The sequence below is a fragment of the Rutilus rutilus genome (assembly GCF_951802725.1).
Source record: "Rutilus rutilus genome assembly, chromosome: 17".
NCBI lineage: Eukaryota > Metazoa > Chordata > Actinopteri > Cypriniformes > Leuciscidae > Rutilus > Rutilus rutilus.
Window position 1 is genome coordinate 13360965 of NC_140230.1, and position 21846 is coordinate 13382810.

A 21846-nucleotide genomic window follows, 5' to 3' on the forward strand; every position below is an offset into this window, starting at 1 on the left:
ATTGATGGTCTTCAACCACCTCAGTTGCCGCACACGCTCACCACTTCTTCAACTACTGTTATCGCCAGTCCCATGATCAATCCAGCACCCTACTCTGGTTCAGCAGAGGACTGCAATGTGTTTCTCCTCCAATGGTCATTGGCTCTGGAGATGGAGCCACAACAATTCCCCAAAGAAAAGGCTAAAGTATCCTTCATCATTTCTCTGCTGACGGGGTGAGTACTCCAATTGGCGGAAATAATTTGGCATCAGGATAGCCCCGTGACTCAATCCTTGAACACTTTCGTGGCTCACTTCCATGAAGTATTTGGAAAATCTGTGGAAGATTCCAGTATTGGTGAGTAACTGTATCATCTGCAACAAGGAAATAGCTCTATTAACGATTATGGCTTACGTTTCCATACTTTAGCTGCTGCAAGCGGATCGAACGAACACTTGCTCCTCACCACTTACCGTCAAGGGCTCAAGCCTAAACTGCGGCTGCATCTCGATGCATACGATGATGCCATGGGATTAGAGAAATTCGTCCAACTTTCCATCAGAGTCGCTCATTGTGTGCAGGGCTGTATGGAACACCAACAGCGTCAGCAAGCCTACCCACTTCCCCGCCAACCAGAGTATGTCAGCTCTCCAGAACCAAGTGTGGAACATATGCAAGTCGAGTCCACCCATCTAACTCAGGCTGAGTGGCAACATCGCCTGACCCCAGGGCCTCTGGCTGTACTGTGGTGTTAAGGGGCATGTCATAAATCACTGCCCCATTTGTCCACCTCGTCCAGTGGTGAGTTTCGTAAATAATATTTATTCTCAATTATCACCACTTACCTCCATTGTGTGCCTTACTGCCTCAGATGTCTCCTTTTCAGTTAATGCCCTCATTGACAGTGGGTCAGCCGGCAATTGCATTTCCGGGAAGCTCTGCCGCCACCTCAAACTCACAAGTACAAACAAAGTCTGTTACAAGGTCCATTCCATAATGGGAAGACCGTTCAGCTGACAACAAGTATGCTTCAGTGTTGGACGAGTGTTGCTACGCGTAGGACTCCTTCATGGTTGAGAACATCGAATTCCTGATTCTGGAGAACTCCACAGCTGACATCGTCCCAGGGTGCCCTTGGCTCTTTGAACAGCATCCGGTTCTGTCTTGGTCCACAGGCGAAGTCCTGAAGTGGGGTGATAAATGTTTCCCAACATGTTTCCCAGAATTACCTCTCCCCTCGAGCTCACCAGTCAAGACCCTACCTGTCCTTTCCACTTCGATAGAGAGCTCTCTAGAGAAACAATCAGTTGATGTTCCTGCTGATTACAGTGACATAACCCTTCAGTGACGTACTTTGCCCAAGACGAACCTCCCAGTTACCACCTCCCAGACCATGGGACTGCGCTATTGACCTCACACCAGTTGAGCCAGTGCCCCGTGACAAAATATACCCACTCTACATTCCTGAACAGAAGGCCATGGAGGAGTATATTCAGGAGGCTCTTCAACAGGGACACATCCATCCTTCTACCTAAACTGCTGCATTGAGTTTCTTTTTTGAGGAAAAGAAGGACGGAGGCTTGAGGCCCTGCATTGATTACCGGGCACTTAACAAGATCACTGTGAAATTCCGCTATCCACTTACCCTCGTCCCTGCGGCCCTGGAACACCTTAGAGGTGCTACCATCTTTACCAAGTTGGACCTCCGAAGTGCCTACAACCTCATCTGGATACGTGAGGGAGACAAATAGAAGACCGTTTTTGTGACCCCTACAGGCCACTATGAGTACTGCATCATGCAGTAGGCCTGATCAACGCCGTATCAACTCCGTATTCCAGGATTTTATGCATGAAGTGCTCTGGGAGTACCTCCACCGGTTTGTACTAATCTACATTGATGACATCCTTGTTCACTCCTGGAGCTTGGCTGAAAATTGCCAGCACGTTTAGGATGTCCTCCAACGCCTGAGAGAGTTCAACCTGTTCCGGAGAAATGTCTGTTCCATCAACCCTCAGTGCAGTTCTTGTTATACAACATCAGTAAAGATGGTATCCAGATGGTATCTCGTTTGAAAACACCTCCATTAAAATGTCACATTAATGTTTAGTTCATAGCCATGTTCTGTTTTGTTTTATTGTCATTATCTGTTTAGCTTCTGGTTTGTTATGGTTTCTAATTAGTGCACATCTGTTCACTGTTCTGTTGATTGTCATTCCTTATGTATTGGAGCCCTCAGTTACCTAAGTTCAGTGTTTGTAGTTAAAGTTGGTATATGTGTAGTGTTCTTGCTATTTGTAGGAATTAAACTCTTGTGCCCGCCTTGAAAACAGAGCCAGGGCGCGTGTCAGAGCCTGAGCCCATCACGGTCTGTTCAGGTGTGTGAGCCAGTGCCTTGAAGAAAAATGCTACCTATCAGGTTGTGCTACCATTACTATATTTGCATTGTTTTAAGAGTACAGTTTGGACCACATCACACGACATGAATGTTATGCTGGATTAAGAAATGTTTCCTAGTCTACCATCCCCGTTAGTCTCATCCAGTTCCAAGTCATCTCAAGTCTTCTTTGCCCAGCTCCAAGTTGCCTTCATCACCGTTGCCCAACTCCAAGTCTCCGTCATGGATGTTTGCGCCCCACCTCCCTCTCCTTCACCTTTGCCTAAGCCAGGGGTGTCTAAATCTTCTCCTGGAGGAGTTTCTAGTATGCCTAGAAAGACCTTGATTAGCTGGTTCAGGTTTGTTTAATTGGGGTTGGAGCTGAACTCTGCTGGACAGTGGCCTTCCAGGGGCAGGATTGGACACCCCTGGCCTAAGCCATCTAGTTCCTCTGCCTCACCTCTGTTGTCTCCCTTCAGCCCCCAGGCTCCTCCTGCCTGGGACTTTCCACTCATCAGCTCTGCCTTGGCCTGTGGATCCCTGAGCTCCAACTCAAGCCTCTGGCCCCAGACTCCTCCATGACCCTCCAACTCATTTGCTCCAACATGACTCAACGCTTCCTCGGCTCCACCATGGTCTGTCACCCATCAGGCTCTGCTGGGCTTCCTCGTCCCTCTGGCTCCACCTTGGTCTATCATTGCTCTGGCTCCGCATCAGACTTCCAAGTCTTCAGCTGTGCCTCGACCCTCCACCCCTCTGGTTCCGCCGGTCTCCCCCTTCCCTCCGGTTTCACCATTGAATTTAGGCACACCGACCTCCACCCAGTTCTGCCAAGCCCACGTCTTCACCAAACACGTTGTTTCCTCTATCGGCCGGGCTGTGTGTAGCATCTACACCTCTACATATATCCTTCTGAAGGATCCCAGTGTTAGAAATAAACAACTAAAGATCCCTGATCATTTCAGTTCAAATTTTACAATATGGTGTGATACGTTGCAGTGTGTGGATTGTTTTTTAAACTGTAATAGTGTTATACAGGTTTTGCAGAGGCTGTTATAGAAGGATGGGGCAGCACAAATTATATCAGAAAAGTGTTGCAAAGTGCTGTTATTCATTTAATTTGTGAATATGCAAGGTAAAGGTAAAGCAGCAAAATAAATTTTAATTATTACTGAAAGTGGTCAAATACTAAATGATGACTTTTTAAATAGAAAAAACATGACTTTTTGACAACTTGTATATGTGGTACATTTTAATTTGACTGATATCTGTAATTAGAGTAAATAAGCACTGTAATGTAAATAAATTAGATCTTGTAAATGGCTCTGTTGCTAGGTTCCTGCTGGATTGGTTGCTAGTGGCAGCAGCTGGCTGGATAAACCTGCGATCCTTCGCAGTGTGAGAAACTCAGACAGGGTACACAACCGTAAAAACACTGGCTTCAACCTGATCAAACACAAGAGCCCCTCTGGACACTGATGCTTTTATGAAGCCAGGGATACCTCAGGGTGTGTGTGTGTGTGGTTTTCTACAAGCGTTTTTGTCAGACTATTACAGACTGTTAGAACACTGTTGTGTCTGTATGGTGAGAGTTGGATCATAAATGAGTCGTATAATGTGTTTGTGCTGTGGTAAAGGGAAATGATTGTGTTAGGTTGTGACACTGCATTATAGCAACACGTTTAAGGTTGTCTTTGTGCTTGAATTAAGTCAGTGGTTCTCAACCGTTTGACTACAAGGCCTCCATTGTCCACAACAATATTTGAAGGTCCCCCTAGCTCTAGTTTTGTTTTTAAAACATTTATTTAATATATGGGTATATTTTATAAATAATATAATTAATATAATATAAAATAATACAATTAATAAATAATAAATTTTAATTAATTTCAGGATTCCAGAAGTTTTAGGAGCTGAATATTGTTCAGGGTTCCCACTCTTTTTAACAAATTAATTTACATGACTCTTACAGTCGTTCATGATTTAATGGATAAGGATTAAGCATACTGATTTTTAAAAATATATTTCCCCACAATTCCTACACAATAAAATATAGCATAACTAAAACGTACATTCATTTATTTTGATTTTGTTCAGTTACATGCCTTTTCTAGGACTTGAAATTACACTTCTAAAATCAAACCATCTATCTATCTATCTATCTATCTATCTATCTATCTATCTATCTATCTATCTATCTATCTATCTATCTATCTATCTATCTATCTATCTATCTATCTATCTATCATCTAAATTTCCTATATTTTTGTTTTATTGAAATTAAAATACATATAAAAAAATACAATAATATTATAATTACGCTTTTTTTTTGGTCCCCATGAGGAAAACATCTTTTAAATCATACTAAGTGATGTCTCTTGAAAATGCAGAAAGTTTTCTGTGATGGGTGGGTTTGGGTTTAGGGGTAGGGTATAGAATATACGATTTGTACAGTATAAAAATCATTGTATCTATGGGTTAGGGTCCCGTTAAACATGAAAACCCAAAGTGTGTGTGCGCGCATGTGCATGCGTGTGTGTAGGCTCTTGTATCATGTTCTTGAGGCCGGGGGGAGCAGTAAGCAGATGGCACTGGCAGACTGTGATGGCACTCACAGAGAGAGAAAAAAAGAAAGCAAAGACATTTCTCACAGTGACCCACAAGAGCGGATTAATGGGGGAAAAATCAAGGTTTCATATTCAATAAATGACCTCTAATGCAAATGCACTTTAAAATGTAACTTTATTCTCATGCAATTCTGATGATGGACGTCGACCATGAGTTTAGGACTCAAGCATTTGCTTTACATGTGCGAATGACACAGGAACAGCAAGAAATGCCTCTTTCCTATCCAAACAGACATTGAAAGCTCTATATATCTCCTTGAGTTGAGTACACCAAAAAAGTGTTGGCATCCTCTCAACAGACACAATATTCTGCCAGCCTGTGGTGCTTTTGGCAGCCAAAGTCGCACCTTGCAAACAGAAGGATGCAAGGGGACAAGAGATGGATGGATGAGGAATGAATAAAGGAAGGATGAGATCATTTAAAGTAGAGGGCGGAGGAGGGCAACACCTGGTTGAGGTGCCCTGCATTTGTGTCACGATTTCTTTTGTGATGTGCGTGCATATGACGTCACATTCCAGGCAGAAGGTGGCATCCCCATGCCTGATCACCCCGACAACATCAAACACCCCCTCGATACCTCTGACATCATCCGAGAGGCATTAAGATAAGGAGAGAGAGAAAAGGGAGGGAAAAGAGGTGTGTGTGGTATGAGTGGAAGGGGGGACGAGCAAAGCATATATAGATACCTCATGCTTACTATTAACATACTCACCAAGCTCACACAAACACACACTGACATACAAACACCACTCGCATTAAATCACATTCCTGCACTCAGAGGAAGGAAGAGAGAGTAAAGGGAAAGACAGGGATGCTCTTAGCAGGTGCCAAAAACTGAGAGAGAGAGGGATGGAGCAGGACTAAAGCATTCAGTCAAGTTTTAGAAGATCCTCGAACTATTATTGGTGAGTAAAACAAAACTTTATCTTCTGATTTTCATGTGAAAATTGTGGAACCAAATTTATTTTTTTACCATGAATTTTACTAAATACAACATTTTACTGAACTTGTATAACTTATTAACTATATCTTTGTTAGATATATATCATGAAGACTTCATTACTTTATAAATATTAAATTATATTTGGCATTTTTGCAAGCAATTTTTTTCTGCACAGCATATGGGTGAATCTAAAACCTGCAAAGAACATGTCCGGGGTCATATTTTACCCCAAAATAAAAATAATATTATATTTTGTTAATTGAAAACGAAGGAACTTTATCTTTAAGGAATCTTTTTTTGTTGTTGCATTGTTAATCATATTATATCATTATTTTTATGAAAATGTAGCACTCCCTCAAATTCTCATTACCGTAATGCAAAAACAGACAAATACTTTTTTTTAAAAATCATTCTTATTCCTCTAATGTGAAAAAGTTTATATTATATGGGGTTTTTATACATCATAATAATAGTATTTGTTGTACTTTATCTTTATCCTGATATAAATCATTGTCGTTTTTAGTATACTGAATTAAACTAATCTAATGAGAATAATTTTTGTAATGGAAAACACAAAAAAAATAGATTTATTTACATGAAAATGTCAACAACAACAACAAAATCCTACAATGACCTGGATTTGTCTTTTTTATTTTATTTTATTTTATTTTATCTTATTTTATTATTTTATGTACTGTATAATTTAAAAATGTTATTTTAATGTTTATTTAAAATTTAAATGTCATTTTATTTAGTTGTTTATATAGCCTAAAACAAAATAACATTTTAGAGTGCACTATAAGATTACAGTCAGTGATAAAAAATAACATAAAATCTTGTTGTGTACTCCAAGATGCTATTTTGTTTTATAATCTAAAAATATCTGTGTAGCTGAATTTGTTCAAACGGTTTGCAAAAAATGCATGACAATAACACAAACTAACCTCTTTCTGTGTTTTGTGTTTCTTTGTATGTACTGTGTAGTATTTTCTGCAGAATATTCTTTTGTTCGTATTCCCATGCGTCTCTCTCCTTTATCTGTGTTTGAGTGTATTCATCTAAAACCGTTCATCTAAATCCCGACTCGCATTAGTGGTGTATCCGGGGCCAATATCACTTGCACCATGCTGTGCTCCTCTGTATTTGTGGTGCTTCTAGTCCTTCTGGCCAATCCGGTGCCGGGCCACACCCGAGCCCTGCACACCCCTCACAAAGCCATGCAGGTGGGCTTCCTCAGTACTTGTACACGTATATTTTATAAACAGCCATTGAAACATGTTTCCTATCTCTACAATGCAGGTCATTGAGCAGTTTCTTGAGCGCTACAATGACCTCTTGACCCTTGATGATCTTGAGAACCTCACGAGTGACCAGTCGGAGGATCCCATGCAGACCTTCAGCTCTGGATTAAAGGTTGCAGAATATCCCAAGTGGATTGACATACCCATGCAGAGCGAGAATGCCTGGCTCCGCCTTTTGAGAGGGGCTATGGCCAATCAGAAGCGAGCTCCACCTGACCGGTTGCGGAGGGGATGGAATCGAGGCTGTTTTGGCCTGAAACTGGACCGGATCGGCTCTATGAGTGGCCTCGGCTGCTAATGATGAACTGAGAGATGGGCCGAGACGATGAGATGACTGTTGTCCTGCTTAGCTTTAGGTAGATGTCATTACCAAACTCTTGTCTGGTTTGGGACCCTGTGAAAAGAGTTGTACATAGGTGGACAAATTCATTATATCGTGTCTTTCAATATACTTATTTTTACATTGGATTTAAAGTGACATGTTGTTTAGCTGTATTTGTATTTATTTCCTAATGAAGGAAGCAAAGTGTATTACTTGTTCCTTGAGATATAGATGAGCTACACTGTCCTTCATTTTTGATATTCTACTAGTAGTTTAATAGTGAACAAAAGTTTTAAAGTAGATGTAGTCTCAAAAAATGCATGATTTATAGGACGTAAACATATACTGCTCACCTTCTGTACTTTTTGCATGAATAAAATTTCTCCTATCATGTTTCTTTTTGGATTCTGCATGAATCTTAATTGCGTTCCCTGGTCATAAAGTGTTTTTTCTAAACCCAGGTTGTTCTCCCACACACTGCAAATCAAGGAGTTCCACCTGTTTCTGTATCATTTATTTTCTTATGCGCTAAGCAAATATGCAAATTGGAAGAGTGTGGCAGGATTTTCATCCTTAATTCAGTCTTAATCAGCTCGCATTGTTCAAGGACACGCAGGCTGACACACATCCACATCCTTCTGTGACAAGGAGTGAGAAGCCTAGGGTTTAGTGGTGCAAGCTATTTCATTTTAATTAAGGAACTTAATAATTACTCACGGAAACAATTTATTGAACAATGTGATGTACTATTAACAATCATTGTAAATGGGTTAAAACAGCACTGCTCTACATTTTTCTTAAGCAGAATTATTTCCTCTTCCATTTGGGAACTGCATGAAAAATCCCTTCAATTCTTACCACTAAATCAGCATGTGAAATGGATGTGGGTGTTAGGATTATGGCTTGTGTGAAAAAAACCCACCTTACTATGTTTAGCCATACAATCTTAACTTGAACTACATATTTTATAAGTAAAGGAATACATTCTCTTTCTATGAACTGAATGGTGTTATATGTCAGCCATAAGTAATAAGTATCTGGCGCTAACCATTCTTAAAATAATTTGGCGAATTAATCTGTTATGATGATCTCTGTCCTCTTTTCAATCCTTTATTTTTACAGTATATGATTTCATATAAAATGAATTTACTTATTTTTGTTAAACTACCCCAAAGTGAGTATAAAGCTATTGCATTTTTATAGGTGTTCTTTTATCTGCAAAACTTAATTGAACACAAAAAAATGTAATGCAGAATGTTGCTGAATTATGCAGGATGCCCAAGCGACTTTTTGCAATACAATGAATGTGAATGGGCACCAGAACTGAGAATAATGAAGCAAAAATTACATAAGTACCATAAAAGTAGCCCAAACAACTTAAATGTACCTAATTAAGCTATATGGTCAACATTTACTTTTAAAAAAAGTGAATTTTCTAAATAATTTATTTTGTGTTCAACAGAAATTGAAGAAAGACAGCCATACAGGTTTGGAATGACATGAGGGTTTATAAATTATTACACTTGCAGCAGTTCTTAAAGTCCCCCTACAGTGGAAATCAAGCTTTTAATGTTGTTTATATATCTATGTGGTGTTTTTAATATGCTTTAAGACAAACCATGTGTAAATTCATAAGTCAACACCACTGCTGAGTATTTTCTCCTTAAAACTGCAGTGAACCAAAGACAGTCTCAAAAACGCAGTTTGAAATCGCTGGTGTTTCTGACTTCACAAATTACCTTACCACGTCACCGAGTGATTATCAACGAGTGGATCTCTGAGCTGGTGTGAGTGAGTGAAGGAGGTGGGGCTTATTTGCATATTCATAGAACCGCGTATACTTAATGAGGCATGGGTGTAGTTACATCAAGCTATTTTTAAGGCATGAAGAAATTTGTTTTCAAGGAAAAAACATTTAGATGTTTCATTTTGGTGATCAAAGATGAGTTTTAAGGGATACAATTATTGACTTCATTGGGGCTTTAACCTTTGTGACTTAAAGGCCTCCCATTGTCAAATATGATATTTGAAGGCCCCTCATATTGTCACAGATTCTCTGTTTCTGTTCAAGAACTCTTAAGGCCTCGATATACTTCAAGTGAAATCGAAGAACGAACTGGTGTGATGTTATATGAAACAAAATCAGGGCAAAGCAATGCTCGTTTTATGCTCATTTTGGGAGTTTGAAATAGCTTGCCAATGCAAACTTTACGGAAATTTGGCTCTGGCTGGTAAACACCTTCAAACTACCATTGGTCCGTGGAGATTACATAATAGCCCAGCCAACATTTGTATGTGGGGCCCATATGGGGATGAAATGGGTCCTATGATTGTCTGTGGGTTCCATAATAGCCCCATGCTAATTGCCCATATGGATTTCATATAGGATTGTACCTGCCACTATGTGGGACCCAACTGGGCAACATACACAAGACCCATCTCAGTCCCAGCTTTGGGTGTGCTCTGTCTTTCTTTGAAATTCTCCAGTTGATTTCTTCTGTTCAGTCCCTCGAGGTCGGACGTCCACGAGTAGAAACATGAACTCACTGGAAATTGGCTTTATTGTAGAAATTGAAATTGTAATTCTAATTGAAAGAGACACTGATCCTGTTTTTTTCCATGTTAAATCTGCTTTCTTTAAAACAGTCTATTGTATAAAGTGGTATTCATAGATGCCACCTACGTCACTACAAATAGAACGCCGCCATATTTGCGACCGACTCGCCCGGTATGGCGGCCCAAACTGCCCATTTGAATGAGAGAGAGAGACAGAGATACCTGGAGAAAATTTATATTTTAGGCTCCGATCCTTATTTTTTTACCCCCAGTTTTCTTTAGTCCATTATTATCTGCCCCAGGCTTGCCCCGATTGGCCTTTCATTATATAGAAATACTTAAGTCATAGAGCTTCATGGCGCGCGTTCATGAGAGTCGAGGCGATGTCATGAATGAATCTATGAATCTGCAGCTGTTCGGCTGGCATGAATGAATCTATCTAATCCGTCCATCAGCACAGCCAGAGACATCAGCCGAATATCATAAAAGACTGCCATATCTGTCCGAAAGAACAGATGTTCAATTACAGAGAGAAGGTTTAACACACACATATCGAAATGAAAGAATCTTTCGAGTCGAATCTTTTTGAATGATTCGGCTGCGATTAAAAGCTATCAAGAGGTAATAAGCTCAGTCTCAGTGATTGTAATATAACGACTTAAATTGCAGTTTGTTCGTCACATAAAGCTATCATATGAATAAATAACGATATTAATATAACGGACGAGTCGTATTAGATCACTTTTATGATACTTTTGTGATGTTTTTTTTTTTTTTTTTGGTCTTTTATTATTATTATTTTTGCGTAGGCTAATGTTACTCATTCACTTTCATTACATCGACAAGAAGAGTCTCCATTAGGCTACATATTCAAAAATGTCCCTTTGTCTTCCACGGAAAGTAAACTTAAGGATTTGCATATGAAGGTGAGTAAATGACGGCAGAATTATCATTTTTGGAAGAACTAGTCCTTTAATATGCATTTCAAGGCTGAGATTATGCATCGTCTGCAGAGCTAACGTTAACGTTACTTACACAAAATAACATCTAAAGCGCATGCGACGAAGACAATATCTTTATGAACTTCAGAAAAATATTTATTAGATTAGGTATTAACTAACAGACAGACAGTTATATTCAAAACAACCACAAATCTTACTAACTTACCATGATAAAGTGCATTTAAATAGATCCAACAATAAAATGAAGACAAAACATTATCTGTCGATATCTGTCTATAATGTTGGCCACTGAGAGTATAATGGAAATATAATTAACCACAAACCAACATGAGACTTCAAGTCTTTTAAATAAATGATTCTCTCTTCTCTCTTCTTTTGGTATAGAATAAAATACCAGTTCAGGGTTCCTCTTTCGGCTGTTGTTGCAGGCATTACTGAGACCGCCGCGGTCGCAAAGATGGCGGCGCAAAGCTACAGTGACGTCATGTGAATCGAATGAATATAAATAAACATGACATGACTGTCATTTTACTTGCGTAATCAACACTGTCAAAACAAAAACCAGTGAAAATTATTAAAAACACTGTATTCTGCTGTCAGGCCAGTAGTTGGCGATGTCACTTACACGCCTATAGACTGAACACATCATTTTCAAAAACTTGCTCCCTATGTATCCTCTGTTGCCACATATTGACTTGGTTTCCTTTGCTAGTTTGTTTCTATGGTTTCTGATTTTTTTTCATTGATTATATTCACCTGTGTCTTGTTTGGTTCCTCATTCAGCTTTGTGTGTATATATAGCCCTAAGTTTCTCTGATTGTTCCGGTTGCATTCTGTTTCTCCAACATTTCCCTGTTGTTCTGAATATCTGCTGTAATTATGATAAAGCTGCTTGTTTTAAATGTTTTGACAATATATTAAATTAATTAACTAACCACAATTAATTTTTGCACATTATAAATGATGAAAATCATTCTTAAAGGCCCACTGAAGTGCCTTGGAACGCGTAGATTTGTATGATGCGTTGACGTAATTTCCACTGAAACAGGAAGCTAAGGCGGGACATATTGAATGGCTCCTCCCCCTTTTCAAATAGCCAATAGCATTTAGTTTACCTCACAGACTGCAATTCGTACTTGATAGCACCATGGAAGCAAATTCCGAGTGCTGATGATACGTTGGATTCAGTAGTAGAGTTGTGAATAAATTCTAGCCATTTCATTCTTAACCAATGTACAGTTGGAAAACGTAATAAAACTTGAGCGTTTGAGCAACCGAACAGTCATCTGCAACCCATATTCCTCTGTGACGTGTCAACAGTCGCTTTTGCCAGGTGGTATTTATAGCATAGGGGGCTGGTCGCTTTAGATTTTAGAGAGCATTTGATTGGACAGAAAATGTTATGGGAAGCTGAAGTCTGCGGTGATGTCATAAAAATCAGAGATCCATTTCATCGGAATGAGAGCATATATCTCCTAAATGCAAATTTTGTCATTGTTTTGGAACACACCAGCATATTCATAACCTTAAGGCCAACATATTCTTCCTAAAAGCTAAAATACTTAAATTTTGATTTCAGGGGGCCTTTAAATGCAGTTTTTGATTTTGACCACAAGATAGCACTATACCATGAAGCTTGAGACACTAGACTTGTCCCGTCAGATCAGATCCTGGACTCTGAGCTCAAACAGCTATGCCACTTTATGGTTAGTAGTTAATATATAACGCCCTCACATACCAACGCACAGAGCTAAAGAATGATCCACACTGGAGAACAGCATTTAAGCAAACAACTACATGTCACCAGAGTTCAACAAATCCCAAACTGGTCGACAAGTCTTCCAGCTGAAGAGTCTTAGCTATCAGGAGTGAACTCAGCAATATGACGTGACAGACGTGCTGTTTGTGTCAGTCAGGGTTACTTTCAGAAGCTTGTCTGATTCTGTCTGAATCATGTGAGTCAGTCGACACAGAGTGAAGTGGATCGTGCAGGTCACTCCACAGGAGCACAAGATAGCCGCAGAGGGAAAGGGTGCGGGGTCAGCCTTCGAGTGTTTGTGTATTTTTAGCCTGACCCTGGCGACAGTCCAGCACATTCTCTCTGGTGGCTGGGGAGCAGATAGCAGGGATATACATACACTATTCTGAGGGGCAGTTGCTGAGCGCTCTCAACCTGTTTTCATGAGAAGAATCATTTAGAAATTAAATTCATATGCACATAGAAGTATTACAGCTACCCCATTTAATAAGGAAGTTGTGATGCTTAAAGGGTGAGATGGCAATTTTAAAATTGTGACACCCCACTTCAATACCCCATGAGGAACGCAGTTTGGCCTCTTCATCTCTGTGACCTCTGAACTATCATAAAGGCCACAGCAGCAGTCACGACAGTCCAAAATTGTCTTCAGTGTAAGCTCAGATGATACTTAACACCATAGAGAGGACAAGACTACTTTAATTCAAAATAAAAAAGGAAAATTCTGTAGATTTGCAAAGTTACAGATCATATTTTGCAACAAAAGTGCAGGTTTACTGTGGAACATTATGACAGCTAATTGCTATGAAGCCTAAATCTATTTTTTTTAATCTGTCCTCATGCAATGATGGAGCACCTAATCTCGTGGATCATGTCAGTGTTAATTACTAGTCTGTGATTAATTGCAGGAAAGAGACGAAGAGTCAACAACTTTTAAAATAATTAACATCAACGCAAAATTTGGCGGATAACAGAAAGATTATAATGTGATTAATCAAATACTTTGTGATGAAATTCATTATGCAAATTTAGACACCAAGGTATTAATCTACCCTGTCACTCTCTGAAAGATTGTTCTTGTTTTAAACAGGAAATCAGTTTCCTTTTGATAATGTTTATCATCTGTTTCTTCAATCACTTTTCCAGTTTTCTTGGTTTTACCTCTTGCATATGATGAACATGTGAAGGCGCATGCGCTGGTTAGTGATTCTGCAGGTACAAAGGCATTGGATTTTCTGCCGATGTGAGGGATTCTGGGATTCAGGAATGGCCGTGTAAAAGGGAAGGGTCATGGTATTTCCTGTAAATGTCACACACTCACGATGAGGGCGATTTGATCCCCTGCTTCATCTCACTCTCAGTCAGGAACAGTTACTGTTAGAAGGTCAGGGTGGACAGACATGCTTAAATCAAATGTTCTTTTCTCTAAGAGAATACCATTTGCAAACACATTTTATCCTAAATGTCTTTCTTTTGCAGGGTCAGTACACCTGCAAAAATAGGCAGTAATTGAATCGAAAGCTCAGGAAGTCTCCACCTTTTTGGTTTCCTTAGGATAGAACATGAAGCCTTTGTGTTGGCACGTAGATTAATAACAATGTAACAATGTCATTTCATCCATGCCAACAGATGTTTTATTTTAAAAGCTTAGTTAAATGCATTATTTACTACCAAAGAAGTTGCAGGAAATAGGCCTGGCCTATTACTGAAGACATTAAACTTGATCTTATTCACTGCTAAATTTCCAAAAGGGACAAACTCTGAATATATCAGTAGTTCAATAATATAATATAATTTAATATCATTTGATAATTGAATTATAAATACTTTATGGTAGCTTGGTTTCATTTGTTATAATTATTTAAGAGATTGTTTCATCCAACTTCCCCCAATACGACCTTGACATTCTAAGGGGGCGTGGTCATTTTTGCCCAAAGTCCAAGGAGGCGTGGCCACCGCTATCTCACCAGATATAAATTAACCTCATGCCGATTATCCTCCCACTCACACCAAGTGTCAGGACGAACAGACGCTTCTCACAAACGGTAAATGAACATTCACACCACCTTGAAATACACTATTTTAAATTTGAGTGTTTAATTATGTAGCCACAGTTAACAATGAAGTGGTAGAAATTCCTTATTGAGTTTATAAATTAAATATTTACCTAGCTTATAGATGCATGGAGCACAGTGGAAAGTTTGGGAGAGATTGCGACAATGTTGCATGAAAAGCAGTTGGTCTGAGTATGAGTATAAAGTTGTAGGCCTAAATGGAAACGTTTGAACTTAATGCATTATAGTATGAACGTAAGTTTAAATGAGCATTGAGTTTACACTCACTCTGCATCTCTAGACTTCAGCTTTGCAAGTTCACTACCTGTACTTTGTGCTTCGACTGACGCAATGTAGCTAGTCCAATAATTGATTTTCTTTCTTTCTTTTCTTCAGAGGACACGACCAAATCAGGCATCATGGTTAAAGTTGGTATCAACGGGTAAGAACTCCCACACATAAAACTGTGACACCGTTATTGTCCAGAAGTCAACATTCGTTACTTGGAAATGTTTGCTTTGAAACACTTATAGAAGAGTCTTCCATACAAGCTTTATTTATAATGCTGTAATGTTTTGGCGTGTTGAGTAGCATAAATGTAAAAATGCTAAATAAATCCACAGAGAAAAAACTAAAAAAACTAAACTTTAAGTCTTCGAAAAAGGTCAATGTTCTTACTGGACTTCTTATTGATTCTTATGAATGATTGGCGGGGCGTCGGCTGCGCGAGCCAGTCGCGAGCCAGTGTTTGGGATTGTGCCATCGCTGTGTATTCGATGTTACGTCATCGCGACGTCAAATAATGTCACGTTTATCTCTGTGTACTTTGTCTCACTTTTTACTCCAGGGTCAGAGTTTGCTTTGAGTCTGCGTTTCATAGCCGTTTCATACACCTGTCACAATGCAGTACCCAACAATCAATTCAAGTCTGACTAACCAGCTGAAGTGTCTATGCAACGGGAGACTTTCAGCACCAGCTGTGACCTTTTCAAGGCTTGTAGAGTTATGTAACAGGACATGTGATCATTAAGCGACATGCTGATATTTGGGTCTACCTGTGCATGCATGAACTTTGATGTACGTGCCCCATACGTACGTCAATATTCATGCATGCGCACGTAGACCCAAAAATGTCACATCTTTTGTGCTTGATCTACTGTCCTGCAAAGTTTAGGTCCAGCTTAATGTCACTTGGGAAAGGTCACAGTGTCTTAATGTTAACTTAAAGTTACTTAAAGTGGAAAGTAGTCTATATTTTAGCAATCTTAAAGTAACAGTTTTTTTTTTTAATCATGCACCTTTTATAGACCATTACAACATGCCTCTTGTGAGCTTTGATTAACCTGAATATTTGAAGTGTAACTCCACTGCTCAAACAGGACTTTATACCTTTGGCCTGTTTCTCAATCTTTACGGACTTCATGCAAATGTTTTGAAGTTGTACCTTCACCGTATCAGTAGGTCTTATCACAAAGCGTTATGTGCTGTGGTTACTGGTTTTCGTTGGCCTATTGATTTTAAAAGTTTTGCAATTGAAGAGGATTTCTTGTGGCTCTTTCATGCAGTCAATCCTTATCTGTCTTCAGCATTGGTGTTATGAGTACCAAAATAGCTCACAATGACAGCTGGAGGCCTACAGAAATTCTTTATCAAAGCCCGGATGGCAGAGGTCAAGCTCTATGATTCTCTGGCAAACGCTCTCTAATGCTTTGGTAGTATCATTTATCGAAATGCTATTAAACCGCTCTTCAGGTTTAGCTTTGGCACATTTAATGGCTCGAAAGTTAGGACACTTTCTATATTTGGTAAAAGGTGGAGCTGTTCACTGGCTCATCTTTTGACATGTGGTTTACAAGAGTCACTGGACTCACTAGGAGTTTTGTATCGACTCAGTAATAGGACATGTGCGCCATCTAGTGATGAGATGCAGAAATTTACTGTAGGAGATGTTTGCTCTCTTGTAACACTGGAAACCTAGAACTTTATTTGTGTTCTGATTTTTATTGTAAGTGTTATTAGTCTTAATTTGTAAGAATTATACAAATACACTTCCTTTTGAAATGTTGGGTTTGGATTATTATTGTCTTTGCTCCCCAAGGCTGCATTTTTATCTGCTCAATTGCAGTAAAAACGATAGTAATGTGAGATTGCAATTCAAAACATGCATTAATATTGTAACTTTATTCCTGTGATGGCAAAGTTGAATTTTCAGCATCACTACTCCAGTCTTCAGTGTCACGTGATCCTTCAGAAATCAGTCTAATATGCTGGTTTGGTGCTCAAACACTACTTGTACTCATTAAAATCAGTTGTGTGGTTTACCGTTTTGTTGGGACTGATAGGTTTCTTTTTAGGAGTCTTTGTTTGAATGGAAGGTTCAAAAGAACAATTTAAAGTGTCTTTACTGTCTCTTGATCAACTTAATTCCTCCTTACTGAAGTGATTTATTTAAAAGAAAGCAAATCCCGTTTATTACAACCTGTTTGAACTAATGTATACTGTAAAATATCGGTTGCAGAATTGTCAATGAGTTTATTTCCTCCTGTCTCAGATTCGGCCGCATTGGGCGTCTGGTGACCCGTGCTGCTGTCCAGTCCAAGAAAGTAGAGATTGTGGCCATTAATGACCCATTCATTGACCTTGATTACATGGTAAGTTCCTAAATTGGGTTTCTTCTGAACTTCTGGTTTCAAATTTTTTTTATTAATTTTTTTTTTTTTTTTTACATATGATTCTCTTCGCAGGTTTACATGTTCAAGTATGACTCCACCCATGGCAAGTACAAGGGTGAGGTTAAGGCAGAAGGCGGCAAGTTGGTCATCGACGGTCACGCCATCACCGTCTTCAGCGAGTGAGTGCTGTCCCTACAAACGTTACATGCTGCATTCAGCGTTGTACTCATGATTTCTCCATCTGTGTCCATGCAGGAGGGACCCAGCCAACATTAAATGGGGTGATGCAGGTGCTACATACGTTGTGGAGTCTACCGGTGTCTTTACAACCATTGAGAAGGCCTCTGTATGTAGTCGTTGTCATTACGTCAGCCATCAAAGCTACTGTGCACTTCCTGTGTCTGAACCTTTGCTCTTTTCTGCTAGGCTCACCTTAAGGGTGGTGCCAAGAGAGTCGTCATCTCTGCCCCCAGTGCAGATGCCCCTATGTTTGTCATGGGCGTCAACCATGAGAAATATGATAATTCCCTTAAAGTTGTCAGGTAAGGATACAGTTGGATGAAACTTTATTTATTTTTTTTGTGAGTGTGACCAGAAAGTAATAAGTTATTAGCTTTCTTTTAAACTTGTTTAAAATAAATAAAATGCATGCTCCAATTTAACATAAAAAAAAAAAAAAACGTAATATATACTGGTATTTGTCAGTTTTATTTGAAATAACACTAATGTTAGTTGTCGTTTGTCAGTTTTGTTTATATACTTTTTTTTTATTAAATTGCATATAAAATAGTAAATAAAATAATAAATGTAATTATGTTGCTTGTCAATTTACTTTATTTAACCATATATTAAATGGTTTTTTTTATTTATTTTTTTTTACTAAAAAAAAGCTTGGTTCTTATTTAATGTTTGTCAATTGTTTTTTTAAATTAGAAGATACCCAAGATTAATTTAGATTTACTTATTTTCTTCTCTGCATATCTCAACAGCATAACATCTCTGCCAATCATTGTTATATCCTGTAGGGGGTGTACTAAAGCAAATTGAGTTTAACTCCACTTAATAAAATGCGGGGATTTTATCCATGTGTAATACAAATGTTCGATCATGTTGATTTATCAAGTCCTTTTTTTGTGTGACTGATTCCACCTGTCTTTTTCTAGCAATGCCTCCTGCACCACCAACTGCCTGGCTCCCTTGGCCAAGGTCATCCATGATAACTTTGTCATCGTTGAAGGTCTTATGGTAAGATTAAATGGCTTTTCCAATATCACTAAAAAGCCTTTTGACCTAAGTGATTGATGCGTCTGACAAATTGTTCTGTGCCACTTCCTTGTCAAGCACTACACTTTGCTCTTATCAAAATGCGTTCGTTGATGCAAATAAATGAGATGCAAGCGACACTTTGGTTTTATAATCGTTCCCAGAACATTAACTCTCACCCCTCTCCCACCTCCTTTCTTTCAGAGCACTGTTCACGCTATCACAGCCACACAGAAGACTGTTGACGGGCCCTCTGGGAAACTGTGGAGGGATGGCCGTGGTGCCAGTCAGAACATTATCCCAGCCTCCACTGGGGCTGCCAAGGCTGTGGGCAAAGTCATTCCTGAGCTCAATGGGTCAGTGCCACCCTCCCATCTGTCCATCACGCCTGAGACGTTTAAAGAGAACTTCTGTTAGATTGCAATTTAATTCCTCAAATTTACTTTAAAAAAAAACCAACATCCACTTTCGCAAGTAGTCCGCACGGCCAAGTTTTAAAGGTCAGAGTTGACTGACCTGCAGTGAAGAAGTGTCTTGTGATATTTACTCAACAGTGGAATGTTCTGTTAGGGGAAGTTTAGGTATTTGATGTCCTTTCGGTTTTTTGCTTCTCCTTTCTGCAGTCCAAACATATTCTGATGCTTGTTACTTCCTGTTTCAGCAAGATTACTGGCATGGCCTTCCGTGTCCCCACCCCCAATGTGTCCGTGGTGGATCTGACCGTCCGTCTTGAGAAGCCTGTGAGTTTTTCCAAACCTTCATGATAAAAATGGCTTCAGTTGAATGACCTCAAATTGACACCTGTTGGCTTTTCATGCATCTTCTGACTATAGGCCAAGTATGATGACATCAAGAAAGTGGTTAAGGCTGCAGCTGATGGACCCATGAAAGGCATTCTGGGATACACAGAGGACCAGGTATGCACAAACTGTCAAGGTTGTGAGTGTAAAGGTTTAGAAGTTGTGCAGCATATTGATCTTTTTCTTTTTTTCGTCCTTCTGTTTGCAGGTTGTGTCCACTGACTTCAACGGGGATTGTCGCTCCTCTATCTTTGATGCCGGTGCTGGCATTGCCCTCAATGATCACTTTGTCAAGCTGGTCACATGGTAAGTGCCTTCAACTGCACCTTGAAAACTTCAGTATAACATGTGTATATATTAGAGTGCGGATCGGGCCGAATTTTTCTGTCCGAGCCCGGCCCGCGTCCGACAGAGCAGTAACCGAGCCCGATAGGCATAAAGATATTTATGTCCGAGCCTGACCCGAGACCGACAGTTAAAATCCCATTTTTTTCTCATACTAATGACACATGTACGTTTGTTTGTGTGGAAAGTCCGCTTTTATTACTGTATAGGAACGCATTCGGAAATGTCAACAGGATGAGTGCATCAGCGCGCACGGAGAAACAAGCGCACTTAACACAGACGCGCATGCACGTGTTTGGTTGTCACGGCTACATAAACAAATTTGAAATTAGCGCACACAGGAAGACAGATGTTATGGTCAAATTTTACATGCATTTTAATCACAAAAATGAACGTTTGCATCAAATGAAAGCATCAGGCACATTGGCTAACGTTACCTACATAATAAGCTGTTTTAAATTTAAAATGTTCAATGCCTTATCGCGCTGATGTGACCGAGCCCGACCCGAACCCGAACATAATTTCTAAATATCTGTCCGAACCCGGCCCGGCCCGTCGGGTACCGACGGGTCCCGTCGGGCTCGGGTCGGGTATCCATCCTCTAGTATATATATCTTTTTTTTAACAAACCCAAATAACTACATATTAATTCTAAATTAAAATCTAGCATGTCAAATATTTCCAAATCAGTCCATATTTAATGCAGACTTGCTTATCTCTCACTGATGTCTGTAGAGATTTCTAGGCCTTTATGCCGCTCTCTGAAATGCTTGATTCTGATTGGTCTGTTCGCCAATAATGACTGTCAATAGCAACTGTTTAACAGACCGCTCATCTGGTTATCAGAAGCCGGCTCTTGAATTTCTCGTATCATATAAAAAACTGCTGGTGCTGTTTTGCATCTGTTCTAGTTATTGATTTTATATTGAATGCAATTGGAGTACTTCAGTATTGATTTGACTGTAATTGTTCTGTAATCTATTTAATGTCCCCATAATTACATGGTGAAAATCCATGTAATAAGTGGTATGACTGTACTTTATCCCTTAAGTGTTCATCTTCCACTCAAATCAATATTGTAATTTGTCAAGTAGCAGCTTTGCGTCGGGGTCATAATCACCCTGTCAGGTTTTACTTTGTGATAATCAAGAGGTGCATTTCTCATAGCTATTATATCTATCTTTAGATCTGTTTTTACAATATTTCAAGTCAAAATGCTCCTTCCAGTGGATCAACTTGTGTATCGTGTAGAATTCAGTTTCCCCACTTAAATGCATAAATACTACCTACTTGGTTATTCATGTCCTCTTAACTCATAATTAAGATATTTCTTACTCCACTTGAAGGGCATAAGAAACAGTGCTTTTGGAAACTCTTGACTACTTTTTGACTGGGTCTAATCCATTCTCTTCCTTTCATAGGTATGACAATGAGTTCGGGTACAGCAACCGTGTTTGTGACCTGATGGCACACATGGCCTCCAAGGAATAGATGTGACCTTTCTGCCCTCTCTGATACGTGACCCACCATTTTCTCATCTGGTTGGATCTTTGCACCACATGCCTGGAAGGAAATTATATGGTTAATTTGAAGACCAATGTTATTTTTATATGAAAACGCTCTGTTCTGTTTTTGTGTGAGGTTTAAAAATGGATGTTGACTTCAAAAAGGCTTTTCTGTCTGCTAAAAACCTGTGACGGAATAAAGTCCTCTGTTTGTGAGTAATGGATGGAAGCTGTTGTCTGTTTCCTCTAGATCTAGTGACTTATTTGGGTCTGAGCATTCATTCAGAGATTGTAACTGTTCATTTAAAAGAAGCTATTTTAATTGGGGTTTCAATCTTTTATTCAATGTTCGTTTATTCAAAGATTCACAAAATGAGAAAGGGG

General features: G+C 39.3%; 2 protein-coding genes across 5 annotated transcripts; both read left to right on the forward strand.

The window, feature by feature from the left end:
- Positions 1 to 5415: 5415 nt before the first annotated feature.
- Positions 5416 to 7940, forward strand: nppcl (natriuretic peptide C-like). Of its 3 annotated transcripts, none has more exons than XM_084385681.1 (3): positions 5416 to 5888; positions 6976 to 7149; positions 7226 to 7940. In XM_084385681.1, exons 2-3 carry the CDS (start codon positions 7051 to 7053, stop codon positions 7523 to 7525), a joined length of 399 nt encoding a protein of 132 aa, XP_084241807.1. In that variant the 5' UTR covers positions 5416 to 5888; positions 6976 to 7050; the 3' UTR covers positions 7526 to 7940. The 3 variants fall into 3 exon arrangements, with proteins under 3 accessions (XP_084241807.1, XP_084241806.1, XP_084241805.1); XM_084385680.1 differs by having other exon boundaries at positions 7020 to 7149; XM_084385679.1 differs by having other exon boundaries at positions 5417 to 5888; positions 6911 to 7149.
- A 6772-nt stretch (positions 7941 to 14712) lies between these two features.
- On the forward strand, positions 14713 to 21686 carry gapdh (glyceraldehyde-3-phosphate dehydrogenase). 2 transcript variants are annotated; one of them, XM_084435292.1, is made up of 12 exons: positions 14713 to 14868; positions 15274 to 15319; positions 17429 to 17528; positions 17622 to 17728; positions 17805 to 17895; positions 17976 to 18091; positions 18713 to 18794; positions 19017 to 19168; positions 19474 to 19552; positions 19646 to 19729; positions 19821 to 19918; positions 21379 to 21686. In XM_084435292.1, exons 2-12 carry the CDS (start codon positions 15297 to 15299, stop codon positions 21446 to 21448), a joined length of 1002 nt encoding a protein of 333 aa, XP_084291418.1. In that variant the 5' UTR covers positions 14713 to 14868; positions 15274 to 15296; the 3' UTR covers positions 21449 to 21686. The 2 variants fall into 2 exon arrangements, 1 of the variants encoding a protein (XP_084291418.1); XR_014630216.1 differs by having other exon boundaries at positions 14794 to 14868; positions 19821 to 19974; positions 20563 to 21686.
- The last annotated feature ends 160 nt before the right edge of the window (positions 21687 to 21846 follow it).

Bases quoted from the DNA above. Each gene is read 5' to 3' on its own strand.
- gapdh (XM_084435292.1), top strand. From the start codon at position 15,297: ATGGTTAAAGTTGGTATCAACGG. The intron at 17,896-17,975 runs GTATGTAGTCGT...CTTTTCTGCTAG, and splicing joins CAACCATTGAGAAGGCCTCT to GCTCACCTTAAGGGTGGTGC. The intron at 19,553-19,645 runs GTGAGTTTTTCC...TTCTGACTATAG, and splicing joins CCGTCCGTCTTGAGAAGCCT to GCCAAGTATGATGACATCAA.
- nppcl (XM_084385681.1), top strand. From the start codon at position 7,051: ATGCTGTGCTCCTCTGTATTTGTGGTGCTTCTAGTCCTTCTGGCCAAT. The intron at 7,150-7,225 runs GTGGGCTTCCTC...TCTACAATGCAG, and splicing joins CCCCTCACAAAGCCATGCAG to GTCATTGAGCAGTTTCTTGA.